Source organism: Apium graveolens, chromosome 9, assembly GCF_009905375.1.
Source record: "Apium graveolens cultivar Ventura chromosome 9, ASM990537v1, whole genome shotgun sequence".
Lineage (NCBI taxonomy): Eukaryota > Viridiplantae > Streptophyta > Magnoliopsida > Apiales > Apiaceae > Apium > Apium graveolens.
The window spans coordinates 235,171,657-235,186,734 of NC_133655.1; the positions used below are offsets into that span (position 1 = coordinate 235,171,657).

Genomic DNA, 15,078 nt, shown 5'->3' on the forward strand with positions numbered 1-15,078 from the left:
TGCATCAAACTTTCCTTTGTGATCAGATTGATTCCTTAAGATGTAGCATTTGCAACCAAAGACATGTAGAAAGTTTAAAGTTGGTTTTCTTCTCTTGAATAATTGATAGGGAGTCATGCATTTTTCTTGATTGATTAGAAAAATATTCTGAGTGTAACATGCACAGTTAACAGCCTCAGCCCAAAAATAAGTTGGGAGTTTTGACTCCTCAAGCATTGTCCTTGCAGCTTCAATTAGTGATCTGTTCTTCCTTTCCACCACACCATTTTGTCGTGGAGTTCTTGGAGCTGAGAACTCATGCATGATCCCATTTTCTTCACAGAACATCTTCATGGTTGAATTCTTAAACTCAGTTCCATTGTCACTCCTAATATTCCTTACTTTGAAATCAGGATGATTGTTGACTTGCTTGATATGATTGATGATGATTTCACTAGCTTCATCCTTTGATCCAAGAAAATAAACCCATGAAAACTTTGAGAAATCATCTACAATCACTAGGCAGTATCTTTTCCTTGAAATTGACAATACATTGACTGGTCCAAAAAGATCCATGTGTAGAAGTTGCAGTGGTTCATCAATTGCAGATTCAAGCTTCTTACTGAATGATACTTTCTTTTGCTTTCCTTTCTGACAAGCATCACACAGTCCATCCCTTGTGAATTCCACTAGAGGCATTCCTCTAACTAAGTCCTTTTTGACTAGATCATTCACTGTCTTGAAATTCAAATGGGACAGCTTCTTGTGCCATAGCCAACTTTCAACTGGACTTGCTTTGCTGAGAAGACAAGTAATGGATTCTGCATCTGTAGAGTTGAAATCAGCTAAGTACACATTCCCTTTTCTAACTCCAGTTAGAACCACTTTATTGTCCTTTTTACTTGTGACAATACAGGCTTCAGAATTGAAGGAAACAGTATTCCCTCTGTCACATAGTTGACTGATGCTCAATAAATTGTGTTTGAGACCATCAACCAATGCAACTTCATCAATGATGACATTTTCTTTTGAAATCAAGCCATATCCCATAGTGAATCCTTTGTTGTCATCTCCAAAGGTTATGCTAGGGCCAGCTCTCTCCTTAAACTCTGTGAGTAGGGTGAAATCTCCTGTCATGTGTCTTGAACAACCACTGTCCAAGTACCATAGATTCCTTCTTTGTCCCTGCACACAACAAAATCAATCAAGTTGATTTTGGTACCCAAGTTTCCTTGGGTCCAACCTTGTTAGTCTTTTTCCTAGACTTCATTCCTCCTGCATCTTTTGACTTAGGTAACTTTAGGTCAACCTTGGTCTCAGATGTGGTTGGTTGAAGTGTAGGGTTAGTCACAGAATCATTTAACACATTTGATTGAATTTGATAAGGCATAGGTTGTGCAAACATGTTATTCCACATAGGCATATTGTATGGCATTTGAGGCATACTAAATGCAGTAAAGTAAGGATTGTTAATGTATGGCATGTTTGCAAAATGTGCATGGGGATTCTGGTGAGACATAACAGGCATAGCATGCAGAGGTGACATAGACATGTTAGACATGGAGGAATTTGAAGGCATGGGAGCATTTTTAACAGATTTGCATTTATCAGATAGGTGATTAACACTTTTATAATGTACACAGCTTTTTCTAGGAGCATACCTATCAGGTGTGTAATTGTTATGTTTATTGATCCCTACCTTCCCATTTCTTTTAGATTTTCTTTTAGTTTCCTTCTTATCCTCAACCAACTTAAGTCGATCTTTTAGCTGATCTAAAGTCATATGTCCTATATTCACCTTACTAACATCTCTGGATGTGCTAGCTCCTTCTTTGACAAAGTTCTTGAGAGTTGAATCATTCTTTTTATTTAGATTTTTATTTTTAAAAGAACTTGCCGGTTTTAATTGATGAGCCTTCAACGGATGCTCCTTTTCTTCCTTCAATGGATAACTTTCATCATCCGTTGATTCCACATCCGTTGACAATCCATCAATTAATTCTAACTTCTTTTTGTTTTTCTTCCAGGCATCCTCACAGAATGATTCAATTCCCTGGACCTTTGCAATCTGAACACTGACATCCCTAGATGTTTTCCAGACCTTGATTATCTCTTGCTCACTTTCTAACTGTTTAGAAAGAATTTCCACTTTCTTAACAGCTTCTGCTAGTTCACTCTCAACAGGTAGGCATTTAAGTTTTATCTTTTCAAGCTCAATTACCTGATCCTCTAACACAACATTCCTATCACTTAAAAACACATTATTCTCCTTGATCCTAGTGTTTTCTTTTTCTAGAGATTTAAGGGAAACACGCAAATGATATAATTCATTGGTCATATCATTTATGGCTTCATTGCATTCATGTTTAGAGAGCTGAGAGAGATCAGTAGTAATTACCTGGTTGCTTGATGAACTAGTTTCATTTTCATCAGAATTAGCCATCAGGGCTAGGTTGACATATTCCACATCATCATCTTCGTTTGCCCCTTCTGCTGCCCAATCATCTTGAGTGAGAAATGCTCTTTCCTTTTGTTTGAGCAAATCAAAATACTTCTTTTTGTAATCAACTTGCTCAAATTTCTTTTTCTCAGAATTTGGCTTCCTACACTCACTTGCAAAGTGTCCACTAATACCACAGTTGTAACATTTGAACTTTGATTTGTCCACCATGTTTTTGTTTGGCTTAGTGAACTTTGTGTTTTTCCTGAACTTCATCTTTGCAAACCTCCTGGACAGAAAGGCCAAATGTTCTTCAATATCATCAGATTCATCCTGACTGGAATTGTCTTCATCCTCAGCAACTTGCTCTTTACCCTTGCTTGATTCTGATTTGCTTGTGCCAACTTTGAGACTTGGCATTGTCTTCTCCTCATTCCTGGCTTCCATCTTCTCACAGTCAGCTACAAGAGCAACTGTTCCTCCTTTTCTCTTTCCCTTTTCCAACAGCTCATCCTGCTCCATTTCAAGTTCATAAGTCTTCAAAATTCCATATAATCTTTCAAGTGTGAAGTTCTTATAATCTTGAGAGTTTCTCAAAGAGACAGTCATGGGCTTCCATTCCTTTGGCAGAGACCTAAGAAATTTTAGGTTGGAATCCTTGACTTGGTACACTCTACCATACAGCTTCAATCCATTCAACAGTTTCTGAAACCTGTTGAAGGTATCATTTAATGATTCACCTTCTTCAAAGTGAAAATATTCATACTGTTGAATAAGAAGCTGCATTTTGTTCTCTCTGACCTGCTCAGTACCTTCACAGATGATTTGTATAGTGTCCCAAACTTCCTTTGCAGTTTGGCAATTGATGACATTGTCAAACATATCTTGATCTAAGCCATTAAACAAAATGTTCATGGCTCTCTTATCCTTGCGGATTTCTTCCATGTCTTCAATAGTCCATTCTGCTCTTGGCTTGGGAATAGACTGTCCAACAGCAACTGTTGCACTAGCAGCTGTGGCTACCTTGTGAGGGATGTGAGGACCATTTTCAATACAGTTGATGTAGCTTTCATCTTGAGAAAGAAGATGTAAATGCATCTTCACTTTCCAGTGATGATAATTATCCTTTTCCAGGACTGGAATCTTTACACCAATATCCTTCCTATTCATGATGGTAACAGGAGAGTTCTTCTGTGCACTCATGATGTTAGCAGAATAGATCTTTAAACTCTTTATATGTTAAGAGCTTGCTCTGATACCAATTGTTATTCCCAGTGGACTAACAATGAGATTTACAGAAGGGGGGTTGAATGTAAATCTCAAAACTTTTTCAAGTTTTGAGCAGTTTGTAAGGCTAAGTGTTTGAGTGATCAAATGTGTGTGAATTGCTTGGAGCTGATGCAGACAGATATATATTCAAACACAAATGTAATGAACACAAAGAACTTAAAAACTTTTCTGGTGGATTTGTTGTTCCACCAGAGATGTGTTATTTCAGAAAATCTGTGATTCAAAATTAAATCACAGCTGCTTCCTAGTACAAACTAGATGATTTTCTCTCTTGATATTTCTAAACAGCTCAGGGAAAATTCACATCTAATTACTAGCTACTACTTGGTTTATATATCACCAAGTTTACAAGTGAAGACAAAGATAAAGTACAATAAGAAAATAGTTCTCCACTTGTTTCTATTCCATTTTTATCCAGTGTAATATGGAATTATCTGTTGACTTTCCATTTTGAACCAGACTAAAAACGGCTGCTTTTTCTGCTGTTCCTGAAATAGGCTACCACATCTCTGTCAATCCATGTGCCTCTGTCAGCTTTGTTAACTGTCACTATCAACTGCTATGAGACTGAGCATCCGTTGAAGCTTTCATCCGTTGATGGCTTTATCCGTTGATGCTCTAGCAGTTGAAGCTTTATCCGTTGAAACACTTATCCGTTGATGGATATTATCCGTTGAAGCATTAGAGACATCCGTTGAAGCTTTGTTTCTTATCCGTTGAAGGTCTTCAATATCCGTTGACACTTCTTCACTTATACAAAATTACAAGGCATGAAATATTTACAATTAGCCCTCCTATTTGTACATCCATTAGTAGTCAACATGACTGATTATTTCCTAACAACATCTAAGAATTACAGCTTGAAACCAGAGAGTAAAATGTGCTACAATACCAAACTTATTGCTAAGTAAGGCTACTCCTTCAACGGATAGCCAAGATGGTCTTATCCGTTGAGGCTACAAACACTAGATTTCTACTTAAGTGTTTTGCTTAACTTATCATCAAACTAATACACATATTCCTAACACTTTTTCATATTTGGCCACCAATAACTCTCTTTTAAATCCTGGTACATTTTTGTACTTCCAGGGTGAATTGAGAATCTCGAGTTATGCGCTTCTTGCAGAATCTCGTGCTTTAGTTCCACAACATTAGGTATCCAAATACGTGAGTTAACACGGTATATTCCTTTTCCATCCTTTTGAGCTTTAATTTCTTCTCCTGTCAACTTATCCTTTTCGCGATTCATCACTTGCTCCTAACAGCATCGAATCTTTTTCAAAATTTCGGGTTGAAATGACATCGCATATATAGCCTCATCTCCAAATTCTGGAGTCTACACCTCTATTTCCATCTTTTCAAAATTCTTGATCAATTCTTCCGATGATGTCAACATATTCAACTTTTCCTTGCGACTTAGAGTGTCTGCTACCACATTTGCCTTTCCAGGATGATAGTTTATCGGACAATCATAATCTTTGATCAATTCCAACCACCTTCTTTATCTCATATTTAAATCCTTTTGAGTGAAGATATACTTTAAACTCTTATGATCTGTATAAATCTCGCACTTTTCCCCGTATAAATAATGCCTCCAAATCTTAAGGGCAAACACAATTGCTGCCAATTCCAAATCATGCGTTGGATACTTTTGCTCGTGCGGTTTGAGTTGCCTTGACGCATATGTTATTACCTTTTCGTGTTGCAGTAACACACATCCAAGTCCTTTATATGAAGCATCACTGAATATCACAAATTCCCCTTTTTCATCTGGTAACACTAATACTGGGGCGGTTACCAACCTCTTCTTTAACTCTTGAAAACTTTCCTCGCACTTTTCTGTCCATACAAACTTCTCGTTCTTTCTTGTCAACTTCGTTAACGGAACGGCAATCTTAGAGAAATCTTGCACAAATCTCCTGTAATATCCGGCTAATCCCAGAAAACTTCTGACTTCCGTAGGAGTCTTGGGTCTTTCCCAATTCATTACAGCTTCTATCTTGGCTGGGTCCACTTTGATTCCTTCTTTATTAACTACATGTCCAAGAAATTGCACTTCTTTTAGCCAAAATTCACACTTCAAAAACTTAGCATACAGCTTCTCTTTCCTCAGAGTTTCCAAAGAAATTCTCAAATGCTCATTATGATCTTCTTCCATCTTGGAGTAAATCAGTATATCGTCAATAAACACAATAACAAACTTATCCAAATATTGCTTGAACACTCTGTTCATAAGATCCATAAATGCGGCCGGCACATTCGTCAAACCAAATGCCATTACCAAAAACTCGTAGTGTCCATATCTCGTTCAAAATGCAGTCTTGGGTATATCTTCCGCTTTAATCTTTAATTGATGATACCCAGATCTTAAATCAATCTTGGAGAAACACGAAGCTCCTTTTAGCTGATCAAACAAGTCATCAATCCGCGATAGAGGGTACTTATTCTTAATCGTAAATTTATTCAATTCACGATAATCAATGCACAACCTCATACTTCCATCCTTTTTCTTTACAAACAATACCGGTGCGCCCCACGGGGATACACTCGGTCAGATTACTCCTTTATCCAACAATTCTTGCAACTGAGCTGCCAATTCCTTCATCTCGACTGGCGTCATACGATAGGGAGCTTTCGAGACTGGTTCCGTTCCAGAAGCCAAATCAATCGTAAACTCGATCTCTCTGTCTGGAGGTAGTCCAGGAAATTCGTCAGGAAACACATCCGGAAAATCTCTTACTATCGGAATATCCTCGATCCTTACGGATTCTTTCTCCACATCCATGACATGAGTCAAATAAACTTCGCATCCTTGACGTATCAATCTCCTCGTCTCGATAGTCGTTAGGAATTTCTTCTCTTACCTCTTTCCTTTGAATATCACTTCCTCACCATCCTTGATTCCTAACTTCACCTTCTTACTTTTACATTCTATTTGCGCCTCATGGTTTGACAACCAATCCATTCCTAGTATAATCTCAAATTCTCCTAACTCGAAGGGAATTAAGTCAGCAGAAAAGTGCCGACCTTCTATAGCCACATCACAATCGGGACAAATCTTATTAACAATAACTTTCTCTTGATTTGCTACCTCTATAATCAAACTAGGTTCCAGAGGGTACGCAACACAATTTAACTTATCAAGCATACTTTCAGAAATAAAAGATCTAGTTGCTCCAGAATCCATCAATACTTTTACTTCTACTGAGTTAATAACAAGCATACCTGCTACCACGTCCACATCTTGCACTGCATCTTTCATTGTCATGTTAAAGGTTCTAGCTCTAGGTTGAGCTGATGGCGCTGGGAGAGACGGCGGTTCAGCAATCCTAAGAACATTGGCCTTCTGAACAGGCTCCTTACAATTTCCTGGCCATATGGTCCACCTTACCACACTTGAAACAAGACAAGTCAGGCTTCCTTGCTCCACCTGGACACTCTGAAGAATAATGCCCTTTCTGGTTGCACTTAAAATATGTCACATCCAACTTATTACACCTTCCCGGGTGTCTCTTTCCACAATTCTTACATTCTTGAATCTGGGGTCTGTTATCCTTCCCCGGTTGTCCTGCTTTCTGGAAACGGTTCTTCTGAGCTCCGTTACCGGGTTTAAACTTCTGGAACTTTTGGTTCTGACCTCCACCATTCTTTCCAAACTTTCCTCTAAACTTTGAACTTCATTGCTCTTTCTCTGAGCTTTCAAATTTCCTCTTTCTTCCTTCATTTTCTCTCCTCGCAGCTTCACGCTCACCTTCCACTATCATTGCCTTCTGTACCAAGGCAGCATAATTCTTGATCTCCAACAATGCTACTTGACTCCTAATCAACGGCTTAAGTCCCTGTTGGAACCTCTTAGCCTTATTTGCCTCCGTATTCACATACTCAGGTACGAATCTAGACAACTCCGAGAAATTCACTTCATACTCCACTACTGACATATCCTCTTATCTAAGGTCCAGAACTTTCATTTCCAATTGATCTTGCATATAGCTCGGCAAATACTTCTCCAGAAACATCTCAGTGAACCTCTCCCATGTTAAGTCTTTACCTTCCAACAATGCCTTCGAAGACTCCCACCAGAAACTTGCTTCATCTTTAAGGTAATAACTCGCATACTGAGCTTTCTTATCGTCCTTAACTTCTGCTAACTCAAAAGCTTTTTCCAATCCTCTCAACCACGACTGCGCTTTAATCGGGTCTGGAAAACCTAAGAAATCTGGGGGATGAACAGATTGAAAGTGTTTGAAATTTCCAACTTTAGGGGCCACAGGTTGTTGCAAAAGCTGAGCAAGTCTGCTCATCATGGTGGTTTCTGGGTTTACTTCTGGGTCTTGGGTTGGAATTTCTTCTTCTTGGTGATCTGGTGAGTTGGCCATTTCTTACAAACCTGATTGAGCAATTATTTAGCAATATGATAGCATGACATATATAACAATCATTTTCTATAAAATCTCCTTTGCGGGTTTTAAGCTTTACCCAATTTTGCACATGCAATCCTATTACTACATAATTCTCATATCAGTGTTGTTTTATCATGGCACAGAATAGGGTATTACGAATTTTAAACATGGTTGTATGGAAACATGATATTGAGAACAGTTTATGAGATATTTAAGGTGCACAATGGAAAACAAAACAATGGATTTATTTAAACAAAGGGTACATAAAGAAAAGTCTGGCTATCACAAGTTCTGAGATAAGGTACAATAATATAGTAGGGTTAAACAGAGGAAGAACTGGAAAATATCCCCCTATCTACCCCTAACTTCTAACAACTACTGCTACAACATAGTTCTCAAATACAACAAGATAAATGAAAAAGGGATCTCAGCATCTGACCAAGTATCCCAAAGCCTACCGGCGCTAAAAAACAACAATCTACGGGCTCAACCAACAGTCCCGTCTAATCATCCAGAATCTCTCTCAACACAACCAACATCCAGTGAATGATCTTATGCAGCCTCTGGGCCTCAGCATCAGCATCACTAGTGGATGGTCCCTCGTCCAATCTCCTCCTGGCAACCTGCTCCACCATCTTCACCCGAACTTGCCACTCATCATCCATAACTGAAGCACTCTGCCTAGACTCTCGGGCTAGTCTATCCACCAAAGCTCCCAACTCAGGAATGCGGGAGTAAACAAAGTCTCGGTCCTGGGCTAACTTGCCACCAACACTAACAGGTACGGTCTTAGGCATCTCAGACTCTGGCTCAGGGGCAGGGGTCTCTGAATCTGGCCTCAAGGGTGAAATCTGCATAGGGATCTCACTACTCTCAGAAGGGTCCTCCTCTGGGTCTGAACTAACATACACAGGCTCCTCTTGATAGGGTGGAATGGGGTCCACTAGGGTACCGGTCAAACTAATCTCTGAATCTGAGTCACTACCACTACTGGGATCCTGAGAGAAAATACAAAACAGCAACCCAGAAATAATGTTAAGGTTAAATAAAGCTTCCAGCTAACTCACACCCTAACTCTAGTTCGCACTTTAAACTAATATACAATTTCCTTAGACCATACCTAATAGTCTAACTCAACTCTATATGAGTCGAACTCTCTCGCGATATAAATATACCCAAAATACCCCTTTTATTCCTAACTTGTCTCAGGGACTAGATCCTGTAGCTCTGATACCAACTTGAGACGCCATCAATCTCGGGGTTAGGAAATGAGGACCCACACACCTTTAATCTAATAATTAAATAAGCATAAACCCCGATTAACTACGAACAGGATCAAACAGGATAAAGTATGAGATAAGATTACAACTACCAATCATAAAATATAATTCACAACCCCAAAATACTATTAAATAAACATAATCGATTCCGGCTGGGAACCGACAGATAACCCATTGTATCTTTACATTTTCCCTTCTAAGCGCTTGCTCACTCAGAAATACCACTACCTGCTCTGGCAACCGGAAGCCCTCAACACGATAGGGAAGCCCTCAGAAAATTTTAATACGTAGATCTCGAAATTAGCTTTCCAACCATTACTCATAATAGACTTTTGAGCGAACAGTTGATTTTATATGATTTTCGCAAGTTCGTGATAATAATAGCATTTTAGCGCATAAAAATCAATTTAAAATGCAATGGCCACCAAATAAGTCCATTCATCATTTTTAAAAAGTCTCTAGGACTATTATGAAGATAACAAAACAAATCACATATTTTTATCTTACTCAGATAATTTTATAAAAATGTGCGAAGGTTAAATAAACATTTATTTAAATCAAGTAATTCCTTTAAATTAATAAAAATATCACAAATCACGTAGTCATGCACACAAACAAGCAATCACACATAGATGAACATATAACAACTCATGTCTGATCATAAAATTTGTCTTTCTTTAATCTTTATCTTTTTCTATGCGTATCGGGTCACGTTCAGCCTGATGGCCCGACGCTCAGTGTTCCAATTACGCTTCTCATTATCATTATCGACCGACACGTCACTAGGACGAAATATTTTACTTAAACATTAATTTCACACAATCACTCATATTTTATATTCTTTAAATCATTATTAGGACGAGTTCCGTTCTCCCTGACGGCCCGACAATACAGCTTAACTCCTAAGCTGACTCTTTAAATTGGAACGTTTTTATTTACGCTCCTATATTCTAATATACAACAAAGACAATTAATCAACACTTTATCACATAATTATTATCACATCGCATAAAGTATACTTTATTGACTTAATTATGTCGCAAAATTCTCAGTCGTCACAATACAAATCACAATGGATATTACAATTACCGTTATTACTCTCTCTGTTTTTTTTAATTATCGGTTTTATTTTTTACACATTTCAATGTGTTTTGACCGACTAGTTAGAATTATCGTTTGTATTTTTTTAAATAAAAGTAAACAACTAATATTTTAATTCAAAAAAAATAAAATTATATTTTTGACTAACTGATCAAAATATATTAAAATGTGCACATCAGTCAAAGTGAGAAATTAAAACAATAAAATAAAAATAAAAGGAGTAGTTACTAGCCATATACTGTTTGGGCTACTTATTTCCTAATTATGAAAGTTAATAGTATATGTTGGAGAATTTCATACCCATGGATTGGTCAACAAGTCCACAAATATATATACTTTGACTTGGGCCTGTAAATTCTACCAATTGCAACATGCTAGCCCAACAATTAAGAATCAACATTCTTTCCATAATCCCACCACACAGTTTCATTCATCCATTGTTATTTGTTACTTGTTAGTACAGGATCGGAAAAAATCGAGTCGAATAAAATCGATTCAAAATTGAAATAAAAATTAAAAAATTGAACCGATTTAAATGACTTGATTTCGGTTATGTTTTTTAACCGAACCGATAAAAATCAAACCGAACTTTTTATTAATATTAATAAATATTTTACACATATAATTTATATATTATTATGAATTTTCATGAATTATAACCTGCTCCTGCGAAGCTTATATATGAAAATCAGCGTCTCCAAGTAATGTTGTGAATATAATGCAGTGTATCAAGTTCTTTCTCAGAATAAACTCACTTTTTAACCTGTTCAAGTTTGATTAAATTTTTCCGTAAATGTCATGGCCAATTAGTATTGCATTTTAATTGTTATGGCCAATCATTCTTGCATTCTAATTTCATATACATGGAAGATAAATTTGATCTTGACCCCGACTTTGATCTAAATTCTAAACATTCTGAGATTTCTTTGCCTCTTCCTAATTCTAGTCTTTATTAAATAAGAAATTTTATTTTTAGAAAGAGAACAATGCTGTTACACTTGCACAATCCCAAATTATATTTTGTAATCTTTTCATTTGTGCCTCGCAAGTCGCAACCTTATAGTGATTAGGTTAATCTTTTGCTAAGCATCTATTTGTGTTATATATTATTTAATTTTATATTTTTCGGTTTTATATTCAGAATCGAACCGATTATAACCGAACTGGTGTTTATCGAAATCGAATTTGAATCAACGGTTGCATTTTTTGATTATAAAAACTGAATATATACGGTTGCAATTTCAATTTTATCCAAAAACTGAGTCAAACTGACTCATACTCTTCCTTAGGCATCACGACCCGGATCGTCCTCGATCCTCACGAACGAATTTCAGGGTTAGACAAAATAGGTTTAAAAAGCTCAAAATCCGAAATTTGATCCTATTTTTTTAAAAACTTATCTGGTTGTAAATTCGAGTAAACGTAACTTAGTTCGAATAAAATCCAAATTTTAAAAAAAGTTCGGATGAAAGTTCAGTTAGTATCGGATGAGGTCCGACATTATAAAAAATTCGATCCAAAATTCTGTTTAACTTAGATAACACCCGTATTTTTCGAAAACCCATATAAACCCACAAATTTTCTTTGACAAAATTAAAAAATACACGATATCTTTTAAAAAATTTAGATTATCAATATTTAAATATAAATGGCGGGATAAAAGTTTGTATTGACTCGATTGGACTCGGCCAGCCCTACAGCAGGTCCAAGACGGGCCTAATTTTTTTTATATATATTTTTGTTATATTTGTTTACATAAGTTTAAATTAACTATTTATTAAAACCACAAAATTAAAGCAGAATTTTTATATACGCGACTTCTTTGTAACGTAACGAAAGAAATAGATGAAATAGATTATTTGCTATTTATTATTTAGAAAAAAAATCAATTCTCTCGTGTCCTTTCAATAATTTTGAGTTTGAAAGTGTAGCATGTATGATAAACACATTTTAATCAGCTTAACTGATGTACGATACTCCTACCAGATGTCTAGATCCCTGCGGATATGCTGCGGATCGATGTTTATTTGTCTAATTACAATCCTAATTATAATTATTAAAAAAAATGTTGAGATTTTTGTTGGGTAATGTGACTCGTCTAGAAGATGGCCCTACCACATTCTATCCTTCCAGCATCGTTTCAAAAATGTCGGCTATCATAAAATTAACGTTTTATGTTTCGAATGTTTTCCAAAATGTATAAAAATTATTTTTATCAAGCCAAGATAAATAATTTATAAATATTCAGTTTAACATAATCATATAGTAGGGTTTTTTATATAAGCAAATTTATTAATCAGAGAATCAGTACATAGGATACTACCAGTAGCATCCCTTCACAAAAAGCTAATTACCAAACCACCCAAAAACTATAGCTGAGATCTAGGGCTTTGGCACACTCTCTCTTGTTTTTTTTTTAGTTATAAAAATCATTTTTGTGTTCAATTTATTTTTTAAATATTTGGTCTAAAATTATAAGAACAGGGATTTTAATTTTGTTTTTTTGTTTATAAAACAGAATATTAAAATGTGAGATAGGTTAAGTTTGCTTAAGTACTATAGTCTATATATTTGCTTATAAATTGTTGAATGATAATGATATTTAGTTTAATAGCTTCAATTCTCGGCTAACTATAAAGACATTCCATCGATTATTTCAGTGGGTAAGAGCAAGTGACAGCTAACTATCAAGACATTTGATCGATTGGCTAAGTTGTTAAGAGCAAGTGGCAGTTATCAAAATATCGAAGAATTAACTTTTCGGAGAGATGATTGATACGGTTATTCTTTTAAATTGAGTTTAAATTTGCCCGATTATGAGTAGGGGCACTTCATAGTTTTGAAATCACGCAATAGTGTGAGTAATTTGTAGTAAAAAAAAGTTAATAACTTTAGTTGTTGAAAAGTAAAACTAGTATATCATTTCTCAGGATTGTCACCTGGATAAGATCATTTTTATTTTAACTTCTATAATTTTCTGCCGAAAGGTATCACCAGAAAACTATGACAATAGCCAGCCATCGCCCCCACTGCAAAACTGTGGCCTTTTAACGTGTACCCATTCTCATAACATGCTCTGCATATCGTTCAACTTTGATAGGCAACAGGGAATCAATTCAATATTGTAATAATTAACATACTAGTAAAAATTAATGACTCCAATCTAGTATAAATAGCAGCTCCACTTGTGCTATTTTTCCACACCAAAACCTTACTATACTCTCTCAGTTGCCTCTCTTCATTCTCTCTGTTTTCAGTTTGATCAAATCTTGCAACTTAGATTCTTTAAGAATATGGGTGTCCAAAAGACCGTGGTTGAGGCTCCTTCTACCGTGTCTGCGGAGAAAATGTATCAGGGATTTCTCCTTGATATGGACACTGTTTTTCCTAAAGTTCTTCCTCAGCTTATCAAGAGTGTCGAAATTCTTGAGGGCGATGGTGGCGTTGGAACCGTCAAGCTCGTCCATCTTGGCGAAGGTAACTATATAATTTATAGTGATCTCGTTATTTTTGCGTATTGTGCTCCTAAGAAATTACTCTGCATCAAGTAGGTTCAGAGAGTGTGACGATTATTATAAATTTGTCATAATTATATTCGTACTAAATTAAAACTGTGAACTTGCAGCTACTGAATATACCACCATGAAGCAAAAGGTGGATGTGATTGACAAGGCTGGATTGGCTTACACTTACACCACCATCGGAGGCGACATTTTGGTGGACGTACTCGAGTCAGTGGTGAATGAATTCGTTGTTGTGCCAACCGACGGAGGTTGCATAGTGAAGAACACCACCATTTACAACACCAAAGGCGACGCTGTGCTCCCCGAAGACAAGATCAAGGAAGCTACTGAGAAGTCTGCTCTGGCCTTCAAAGCTGTTGAAGCTTACCTCCTAGCAAACTTGCAGTTTCTTGCTTGATAATAGTATTATGAGTGTGTCCGGTACTTTAATCAAGTTTGCTTGTTTGTTTACGAGTTATGTATGAGTTGAACTGAGGCTGTCAACTGCTGAGATATATACACCTCGAGTATGCATATATCATCAATAAAACATCGAATCATCCGCTTTTCCATTTCTAAGAATACGATTTTATTATCTTACCTGAGTGGTTATATTATTACGAATTTTCTATCATATATCCATGATCATATAATAATTGTGAAAAATCCATGTTATTATAACATGATCGTAAATATTGTTTCCAGTACTTTCCGCTTCACATATACACGGGAATGTTGCAATATAAAGTCTACTGATAAAGTGATTTTGAACCCTATAACATTATTTATTTATTTTTTAATAATATGATAAATTATGATCATAATTTAGTAGGATTAATAATTAATGTTTAGTTGTTTAACAATTGAGTAGTTTAAGGATTTATAATAATATTTATTTATTATTTAATAACCAAAATTATGGGATAACTGTTGAGCCAAATTATACTTTCATCCGATTATTATAATATAGTATAGATATCCGCACTTGAAATCTCGGAGTTTCGTGGAGAAAGCTAGCTTGACACCTTTGAATAAGGAGATCATGAAAATATCATTTGTTGATGAAATTCATCAAAATACACATT

General features: G+C 36.1%; 1 protein-coding gene across 1 annotated transcript; it reads left to right on the top strand.

Moving 5' to 3' along the window:
* The first annotated feature begins 13,583 nt into the window (after window positions 1–13,583).
* LOC141687485 (major allergen Api g 1, isoallergen 2) lies at window positions 13,584–14,565 on the top strand. The gene is made up of 2 exons (XM_074492777.1): window positions 13,584–13,967; window positions 14,116–14,565. Exons 1-2 carry the CDS (start codon window positions 13,784–13,786, stop codon window positions 14,409–14,411), a joined length of 480 nt encoding a protein of 159 aa, XP_074348878.1. The 5' UTR covers window positions 13,584–13,783; the 3' UTR covers window positions 14,412–14,565.
* The last annotated feature ends 513 nt before the right edge of the window (window positions 14,566–15,078 follow it).

Excerpts from the sequence above, each read along its gene's own strand:
- LOC141687485 (XM_074492777.1), top strand. The coding sequence starts at position 13,784 with ATGGGTGTCCAAAAGACCGTGGTTGAGGCTCCTTCTACCGTGTCTGCG. Across the intron at positions 13,968-14,115 it reads GCTCGTCCATCTTGGCGAAG|CTACTGAATATACCACCATG; the intron begins GTAACTATATAA and ends GTGAACTTGCAG.